The sequence below is a fragment of the Primulina eburnea genome, chromosome 7, assembly GCF_022965805.1.
Source record: "Primulina eburnea isolate SZY01 chromosome 7, ASM2296580v1, whole genome shotgun sequence".
Classification (NCBI taxonomy): domain Eukaryota; kingdom Viridiplantae; phylum Streptophyta; class Magnoliopsida; order Lamiales; family Gesneriaceae; genus Primulina; species Primulina eburnea.
This window is the reverse complement of record NC_133107.1, coordinates 957,635-967,984: the sequence shown is the minus strand read 5'-3', so window position 1 is coordinate 967,984 and position 10,350 is coordinate 957,635. Positions and strand designations below refer to the sequence as shown.

The 10,350-nt window shown below is 33.3% G+C and overlaps 1 protein-coding gene and 1 pseudogene across 1 annotated transcript; both read right to left on the bottom strand.

Moving 5' to 3' along the window:
* Positions 1-759: 759 nt before the first annotated feature.
* Positions 760-3,157, bottom strand: LOC140836358 (probable indole-3-acetic acid-amido synthetase GH3.1). Its single transcript, XM_073201831.1, has 3 exons — positions 2,794-3,157; positions 2,271-2,372; positions 760-2,141 (listed from the first exon to the last, which is right to left on the bottom strand). Exons 1-3 carry the CDS (start codon positions 3,114-3,116, stop codon positions 761-763), a joined length of 1,806 nt encoding a protein of 601 aa, XP_073057932.1. The 5' UTR covers positions 3,117-3,157; the 3' UTR covers position 760.
* A 4,282-nt stretch (positions 3,158-7,439) lies between these two features.
* LOC140835938 (probable cinnamyl alcohol dehydrogenase) lies at positions 7,440-9,134 on the bottom strand (annotated as a pseudogene).
* Positions 9,135-10,350: the final 1,216 nt, after the last annotated feature.

The following is a 10,350-nucleotide window of genomic DNA, read 5'->3' as shown; positions in this document are numbered from 1 at the left end:
ATATATATATATATATATATATATATATATATATATATATGAATTACCCACATATTAAAACTTGAAGTTTAATTAATTAATTTTGAAATTTTTATATTGATTCTATAAACAAAGTTTAGTATATTATTTTTATCATTAAATAGCAATAATTAAAAAGTGATTATTGGAGCGAAGCAAAATCATTAAATTGCTTCATTTATTTTCATTTCTAACAACAAAGTTCATTCCATTTATTTCATACTTATCAGTCACCAGAGGCGACATAAATCATGCTTATATTATTATATATACATAAATATATAATTTATTATAGAAAACATTGAATATGTGATGGCAACTAATAATGCAAAAGCACTTTAACAAACTAGCAAAAATATTTAATCACAACCTTAATTTTTACATAAATGCTACAGCTTTTTTTCATGGAAATTTAAAAAGAACAAATCAACTCCACCCTGATCGATCCATTTCGCTTTCTACAATTTAGACAGCTTGCCTCCAAACATATATATACTACGTACATGGAGTATATATATATATTAATATACGTACGTACATATTATTTGAACCTATACTCACACAAATTAAACAAAGCCAATCGAATCATAAAACATTGGGAAAGAAAACACAAGAGAAGCACATTTTCCAAAGCTGATATATAACAATAAACATTACACAAAGATATCACATTATACAGATTCTTGGTAGCTTAGAAGATCAAGTCCTTATGCTACTTTTACTTCAAATATATTGCATGCGTTCAAATTCGTCGTTCTGGCGTCCATTTCGGGGCAGATGGGCTGAAATGTTTTGACAAAACTCGAGCATTGAGTAGTTCAACGATAGGCGTGAAACTTACACATCTTGGGGCTTTGTACTGATTGATTGATGCGCCTCTCGATATTGCGTAATCCATGAGCTCCTCAAACGTACCCTTTTTCACAATACGGATTTCGAGTGGTCCAACTGAGTTATCTGCGACCCGACATTGTCTATAAACCGAATTCATAGTTTCTTCCATGGTGAGACAGCATTTGGCCAAAACATCATCGGTTGGGGCATTAGCTGGATCTTTTACAAGTAATTCCCAATATATCACATAATGTCCTGGAATGGTTTTCGTGTCAGCATAGCTAGTGTACTCCACCACACTTGTCCTAAACTCGGTCAGCATAGCTGAAGCATGTTCAACGGCCTTTTGAAGCTCAGATTCATCGGTCTTGTCCGAGTCAATGCTCAGCAAGACATTCTTCCGCCTAATGAACTTGAATTGTGGTGCAGAGTTGTGAAACCCAGTGACTCGCAGGATGTCGCCTACTCGGTAGCGGGACAATCCCGAGTAGGTTGTCACAACGAGTTCGTACTCCTTACCAACTTCTAAATCGGCCAAATCCACCAATCGGGGTGGTGAGTCCCGAGAAAACTTCACGGGGGCTGATAGGCCGTGAGGTATAAACTCGAAATATCCCATATTAGGCATGATGGTGTATGAGACTTGCAAGGGTTTCGTCATCGGTTTCAAATTAAGCCCGAAATAACACTCCGATGAAGCGTACATGGTACAAGCTTGTGGTAGGCCTCCGCTGTAAAAATCAAGAAGTGGGATATATTGAGCCATGGCGCCTGTAACAATTACATCAAGATATTTAGTATTAGGCCAGATTCTCTGAATTATGCTCTCCCAATTCTCGTCCTCGCACTCTTTCGCAATAAATTCAGCCAGATCAGGGTTAGGTTCATTGAGAATCGTAGCCATCTTTTCTTGAATACAAGAATCATTAATTCTAGGGTTTAAAGTGCCGGTGGAAATATCATGCGCGAGTTGTCTCCAGTTTAGTTGGAGAAATCGAATGGCCCGGAGAAGTCCCGAAGCAAAAACAGCTCCAACCCGCAGAACTTCCTCACGCATCAGAAGGCCACAAAGCATCTGAGTGTACATGCTTTGAAAAGAATCTACGCAGAGAATAGCTTCATCTGGACTTGTGTAGACATTATACGGATCGTAGGGTCGGGTCTTAAATTGTTCGCACCGGTAGTAGCTGGTGAGAACCGGGCGCGCGACCAACCCACCTGGAGTTTTAGATTCTGCCTTCACAAACAGAAAGTACAATCCTTTTCCACAGTCCAGTCCTGAAACGTATCTGCTTACAGTTTAAGAGAGTAATTAGTATATAGTTAAAAATTTGGTTTCATAATCTATACGTTGAGATATTTGATTTATTAAAACCAGTAAATTAATGGGGGAAACCAAAGATTGTGAATACTCTTACAGGTTCATTACGGGCATGAGAAGGCTGTACAACAACTGGCGGCGGTTCATCTCTTCACTGATTGTTGGCATGAGTTTCCTTTCACCCGCAGATGTTCCAGAACTGCAAATTCAGTCAATATACAGTGGATCAGTTGGATTACGAAGTCGAGTCACATATTCTGTGTGTGTGCTAGCTGTGTGCATGCATGATAATTGGACAAAAAAAAGGTGAAAAGAAATCCAATAAACACTGGAGAGAAGTTATTTATATTCAGACATTCAAATTAAATGCAATTATATTAAAACAAAACAAAATTCAAACAGCAAATCCACGATTCTAGTCATTTAACTTTCAGCCACTGTATTTGGTTGTATATCCAAAAATTCACTCAAGAAGATATTGCACCGGTTCCTCGGATCTGTCTTGTCTTTTTTTTCCTTTTTAAGGGAGTCGATCCGCGGTTTTTCCCAGCCTTGATATAAAAAAACATGAATCAAATATGTATAGTACAACGATTGCTCGTTTTTCTTCTGAAGTTTACCTAGTAAGGAATTCAGAAATGGGGTGAGAGCAAAGGATGGGCGAAAAATCCCCGTTCGCGATTCGTTGAATCTCAGGCTGTAGATCCTCGTAGGTGACAACTGGGATCCGTGACTTAAAAGAATCCCGGTCGGTGGCACCATTGAGATTGAACCTTTGCAGATACTCAGTTTCAGTATTCTGGCCTAGTATTTCGGCCAACACCTTCTCTTGTACGGAATCTGTGTTTTTTGTCATCTCTTCAATAAATTGAAGAGCCTTTGCAAATTTCTCGTTCGGCTCCGGACAGTTCACAGCCGGTCGTGGAGACAAATCGACGGCCATTATGCGAAAACTATCAAGATCGAAATCAAATCGAATGTTAAGAATTTGTGTTGGTGGTGCGAATTCTAACAACGAGTCCATTGTTGTTTATATAGCGAAACAACTTTGAAATTTTCCACTAGCGGCGACGTCACATTCCTAGGTTTACATTTCATGCATACTAAATTTTCCTATATTGTCTACTTGATTTAACCGTGTATTGCACATTAAATTAAACAAGAGAAAAATTTGTGTGATAAGAGGACCTCACAAATCGTATTTTGTGAGACGGATATCTTATTTGGGTAATCCATGAAAAAATATTACTTTTTATGCTAAAAATATTATTTTTATTGTCAATATCAGTAGGATTGACACGTCTCACAGATAAAGATTCGTGAGACCGTCTTACAAGAGTCATATCATTAAACAACTGAAAAATAGAGCACAATCCTCGGACGTTTATTTCAAGTATTAATTGCTTAAATTAAATACCATATCTCATAATTTAAGTACCATGAATACACGTATTTACTGAAAGTAAATGTCATGGAAAAGAAATTTAAATATATCAAATGTTCATCAAACACAATTATATACTAAATGAATATACAATTTATATTGTACGATCTTTTATATTACAATTATCAATATTCAATTTGTTATAAATATTGGATCTCGAACTCGAGACTCATCGTAAATTTGAGACATTATTTTTATATATGGACTACAAATTATCAGCTAATATATAGAGTTCAATGTATATAAAATTGACATTTATTATTTCGTCTATCTTATTAGAAAATTATATTTTCGATCATATAATATTGTATCCAAGTAATATTACCACGTATATTATAAACGTGGACAGCCGGGTATGTATATCCTTTTTCATCTTGTACTTGGAACGACCTATGTAAAACATATCCGCCGGACCGACAAAGTGTTCCATCTAAAGGTGACACGTGGGACATTGTGACGTCACCCTGTCGTGTGCAGCAAAAGCACAATTACATTTTTTAATCATAGGTTAATTAGCGCTAAATATATTACTAATCGATTAGGGAACCCTAATGTTGTCATTTACGTTATATTTTGTAATCTCTGTCGGATGGCTTTACGTCAACAGACGTCTAAGGGGTTTATTTCACCCTACCTTGTGAGGCACTGCTTCCATGAGGTGATCAAAGGCCCAGATTTAAACACACATACACCCCATGAAGTGATCAAAGGCCCAAATTTAATCACCATATAAAATCAATGGCTGAGATCCTGTGAGGACACTGCCCCCACAGGTAGCATCTACTCTACCCGTCTAAGGGCCGATTCCATTAATGATTTATCTTTGTTTTTATCATCCAATAATAAACTAATGTACCGTCAGATTATGTTGGGGTTATAATTAAATTAAATAAAGTTAACCCGCATTTGAGATTGCAAACATATACCGAAAGTTTAAAATTTCAATATATAAAACTAAAACAAATTCTTGTGTAATATTAAACTGAAACGATAGAAGCAGAGCGAGTGAATTTATATTTTCGTCATGTTATGGGTCAATTGATCATCTTGATACACTAATTTACATTTTTTTTCCAACAATCATTTTCATCATTTTAGCAATTTCTGATATTATATTAACATTCTAATTTAAAAAATTATTAAAATAAAAAAGTAGAAATTTGTGGACTAAGATCGTAAATTAACTGAAAACATGATAAAAAAATTTAATCAAATTATGTTTTTTGAATATACAAAAATAATTATGTACGTATATAAAATAAATAGAATAAAAAAAAATTTTGGCAAAGGGGTGCATTTATATATATAAATATATATATATAGATCTTCTGCAACTAAAAATGTGGCTTGATTTGATATATTTAATGCCCATCACATGCTTGGAAGGAATCCTTTGTCTCCGGGCGAATGATTGAGCTATTATCTCGGAATATTTCACCATATCTTATGGGACACTGTCCCCATGAGAAGATCAAAGGTTCAGATTTAATCACACATATGCGGGGTCTACCAATTCATATGTGAAGTCTATCAAATTCTTTAAAATCAACGGTTCAGATCCTGGTAGCCCATTATCTCAACTCTACTTGAGTAGAATCAATTCAAAACCCAATCGACACAAATGATTGCACCGTTAAATTTTAATCTATATGCTTTTTATAATAAGCTAAACTGTTCTAAGATGTTATGTGCATTAGGCACGTTGATGACTAAATTGTATATATATAATTAATGCTTTTATGAATGAAATTTATGTTAATTAACATAAATATGAAATAAACACAAAAACTCTTATTTGACCACCACGGTTCGATTTTTTGTGAGACATATTTTTTATCTAACCGACTCATGAATTTTTTTACTTTTAATATCGAAAATATTACCTTTCAAGCAAGATATGAACATGATCGTTCCGTCTCATTCTTAAAATGAATATAATGATAATAAACTATGTAAGATCAAAATGCAATAATTTTAAAAATTAACCGCTGGACACAACATTAGATTAGATTGTATTGTTTAAAATTTATATTATTGGTAGCGAGGTCTTTATATTATTGCAATAATTTAAAACTTTGTCATGGAGAAAACTTAAAAGCCATGATCCAAATTTGACCATATAAAATTCTCATATTGACCATACGGCTATAACAGCTTAAAAACCTCCGTCTAATAAATAACTAAAATAAACAAACCTGATATTCAAAATGATATAGAGACGACTTATATATAGGTCTAGGTTTTCAATTTCCGGATTTTTATACATGTTTATTTAATAATAAAACCAATTATGTTAGTTTGATATTAAAATTGTTGTAGGGGACTAGCCTACATTATTTTAAACTTTGATCTCGTGATATAAATAGCTAGGTATCTAAATATATGCACCCTAATGTTACCTGCTCCATATTATTTTTATGGCTATGTGTGAGTAATACAAACAATTTTATATAATTCACGCGTCAATCATTTACATTTGACATTAATTAATGATAACGTTTCCTTTTTCGATGTTGCCACATGACGGGCAAAAAAAAGAAGAAGTAAAAATTTAAAGAAATATTTTATAAGAAAATGTTTTTGTACACTTTCTAATTTTATAATTAGATTGCTTTTATTTTTCATATACACATATCAAAGACATATATGATATGGCCAATGTTATTCACACTTCGTTTCATATATAAAATTTATATGTAAAGTTTTTGTAAAAAATATCCTTCTAAAGTATGTCACTCCTGGGCGTGTTTTGTCATTAAAATTTTGAAACAAACTGGAAGAATCAAACACTTCTATATTTTTTGTTATATAAACTGAAATTAATTTTTAACGAGCTAATTCCCAAAGATAAGCTATATTAATTGCATTGTGGAGTTCGGCTCGAATTGAAGCTTGTATTTGAGCCCAGTTCGTTTGTTCGAGCTTAGTTATCAAGCAGTAAAACATAAAAGGTCGAATATTAATTAATTTTATTTATACTTATAAAATATTAATAAACAGATGCAAGTTTGGGAGCAGGATCACGATATACAATCATACGTGAGTGCTTGACCAATAATGAAAGGTTCGATTTTTCTTACAACCACTCTCTCGTATGAGTATGTAATAGAAAACTCAGCCAAATATTTATTTAGATAGCTTGTTTTGTAGGTTAATTTATTAGTTCGAGGGTTTATCCAGTATACATCGAAATGTCTTTATTGCGGGTTCGTAGAAAAAAAGGATGAATATGCTACACTTTCAAGCTTACCATGAATTTGACAATTAGCTGAAGAAGTTGGAACTGCTGCATCTTCTAAATACAATGAGAGATAAGAAGCTATGAAACCAGGAATAAAACCAAAAACTTGTCCACGTTTCTCTCCTCCTAGTCCTCCCCTTGGTACGTATACCTTTTTCTATTTTCGTAATGCAAAACCAAAAGGACAAAAGAGCTCCAAAAATCTCAATGTCTACGCATTTAATTCAATTCTCTTTTATTTTCACTGCCATTTTCCTCTCGATTCTCTGTTAAGAAAATGAATTAAAGGGATACAGGCCACTTTTTAGTAACAATTACCTCTACTCTTCGTCCACTTTTGGAAGAAGAAGGTCTACTCTAGTTATTACTTGTCACCGATAAAGATGGTAGATTATTCAGAAAATCTACAGCCTCATTTCAATGCATGTCTATAGTTTAGTAATAGTATGGTAGAGATAATAGAAGTGTATCAGAGTTCAAATTATTTAAATCAATATATTTATGTAACTAGATCATAGATCTTGGACAAGACAAAAGAATTCTTCTTTATGGAACAGGAAATGAAACTCAGAGATGCATTGTTACTCAAGATTGCTGCTGGCTACATCTAGCACGAACCTGTACCTCACCTCGTTCTTTTTCATCCTCTCAGTTGCTTCCTTAACATACTCCATCTTCACCACCTCTATCATATTTATAAAACCATTTTCCACCCAGAAGTTCATCAGTAACTCCTCTGCTCCATTATGCTTCCAAGAAAACTCTCCATTATCGCATTTTTTCCTGCATATATATTGAACATGGAATTTGAATAGGTAGATTGACTAATATATATCTTTAAGAAATAGGGTTTATTATAAGAAACAAGGTTTCTAATGACAATGATATTGCATTAGAGATATGAATTTCTTATGCATCGGGTCGATCTAGATAGCAAAAGGTGCAAGGGGATGGAGAATCACAATCATTAAGACTAAAAGATTTTAAAATTTTACATGCTATTTTTCTTAAATTACAAATTTCGCTCTAAAAATCATTCGCTCTCCACCATATCTCTCAACTTCTTGGAGCCTAAATTGCTTATACATACCTGTCATCTATTAATTCGCTAGCTAGCAAAAAATCGAAGTCTCTTAGGGACTGACCCAACTATCAACAACTTCCCTTCTGGCTTCAGCAGCGAAAGGTACGATTCCAGGAGGTGAAAAGCAGGCACAATGTCAAGAACATATCTTCATTTCGGCCTCATTGATACTCAACAAGAAATCGTCAGCATGCAAATGCTTCCTCCTTTTTCTTGTCCGAAGAGCGGTGACCCATTCCCTTTGCTATCATAACCCCTAAGTGACCAACTCCTCCCAAGTCCCAACCCAATGTTCCCCCTTTGAAAACCATTTCAGAACCCATAAACTGTTTCAAAGGACTATAAGGCGTATGTAACCCCTGCGCATAATAGCGGTGTCGCCTGTTCTGGTGCTAACTTCTGTGAGATTTTAACGGCAAACCTGTTCAACATGTATCTTCATCAAGTAATATATCTATATGTTGTCCTCATGCACACAAAAAAGAGAATTTTTTGAACCTCTTATGAATAGATATAAAAGAAGAGAATCCTCCGTTTGTCGGATTTCCATCTTTGTAGATATCATTGTGTGCCCAGATTCTATGATTACAGTATTGCCTAGATTGGAGTTGCATAAATTACATTCACCACACGATCCAATGATTCCTCCACCTCCTACAATGTCTCCTAATGTGAAGGGCTTAACTTCTGACCCGAGTTCGACAACTTCTCCTACAACTTCGTGGCTTAACGAAACAATATCATCCATAAATGTGTGTATATATATATATATATATATACACAATAGCTAAAAATATACATGACGTAGTATTATTTTTATTTCACGTACCCTGGCGCCAAAAGGTACTTGGTAGTGTTACTTGTTAGTTCACCCTTTGATCTGATGAAGATCTGTGTGGTCTACTCCACAATATAACACCCTCAGCAGCATATAATCAGGCCCCGTTTCTTTTTTGTCAAAACAAGTAATCATGAGAAGCAAACTCACGTGGGTGAGTTTCGATGGTTCACTATTAATTTATTATGTTTATAAGTCTTTTCTGGTGAACGAGAGATCATACCTGAGATGAAATGAGTAAGAATAAAGACCACCAGATGAATCCATGGCAACCCAAGCATTGACTTTTCTTCCCATTGCACCGGAAAACACCGGTGATGCTGCGGAATTATGGAAATAATAATATACTTAGTATTTGTCAATCATCTTACAATCAACAACAAAGTGAAAGAAAGATTTCCCCTTTTGTTGCATAAGAATAATGGATTACTGTAGGCGGCTAATATTAATCTATAATAATATTAATTAACTTAATATAGCAGTTGAAAGTACAATATAATTGAGTGGTGATGCATGAACATAATAGATCTCCCAACCAATACGGAGAACACATTCAATCTATCTCACGCTATACTAAACTATGTTGTTGCTTTATTTGTTCTAGATTGAATTATTTCAAAACTTCTGGTTTTTTATTCTTCGTCTTTTAGATAAACTTATATTAATGCATCTCCTTTGTCATTCTGGGAAAACCTTTCTTATTTAGTCCATACTGTGCTTTTGATGCGTCGATTGTTCATATGCCAAATACGTACTCTCAAGGCTTGCACGGGTCCAGGAAGTAGAAGATATCGAAAGCTATTTGTGATTAGAATATAATTTATTCCCTTCAAAAGAATTAATATAGCTAGTATTCACTCACATGTTCTAATTGGAAATCTGATTTATAGTTCTTTAATGAATTTATGTTTCAAAAATAAATTATATAACTTTTCCCAAGCCTGGGTGCATGGAAAATTTGAATTTGGGGTCGATTCACCTTTGATTTTTAAGCATTTAATGGGGTTATATAGATGGATGGAAAACGCAAGAAGAATGCGATGGATTCGAAAAAGTTCATCAAATTTGAAGTCCAATTAGTATATTATTTAATTAATTTTTGTTTTTTAAGAAAATGTTCTTAATAAGTATTTTTATTTATTCGTAATAAATAATATTTATAAAAAAAGTTAAATTTATTCATTATCATACTTTATGAAAACATGTTAAGAACTTAATATATCAGTATATCGACGTACGTGTTACATATTTATATAATATTTTTAAAAATTAATTTAGTTTATATTTAAATGATGATCAAAATATAAAAACTGCAATTTTAATATATGAATTAAAAAATAAATAAAAAAAAACTTAAAAATTGAACCTACAACTTAATACTTGTAATACAAAATTCTATCAGTTATATTACATGTGAATTACATTATAGTTTCAATACTTTATTAACTTTATTAATACATATTATTATAAAACAGATCGTGACACCGAAAAATTATTTACTCAAAGTTAGTCAAATTTAATAATATATGTTAATTTTATTCTTTAATTAAAACATGAATAGGAAAAACAA

Coding starts and splice junctions, on each gene's coding strand:
- LOC140836358 (XM_073201831.1), bottom strand. CDS start 3,116: ATGGCCGTCGATTTGTCTCCACGACCGGCTGTGAACTGTCCGGAGCCG. Junction 2,373..2,793: donor ATTTCTGAATTCCTTACTAG/GTAAACTTCAGA, acceptor CTGAATTTGCAG/TTCTGGAACATCTGCGGGTG. Junction 2,142..2,270: donor CTCATGCCCGTAATGAACCT/GTAAGAGTATTC, acceptor AACTGTAAGCAG/ATACGTTTCAGGACTGGACT.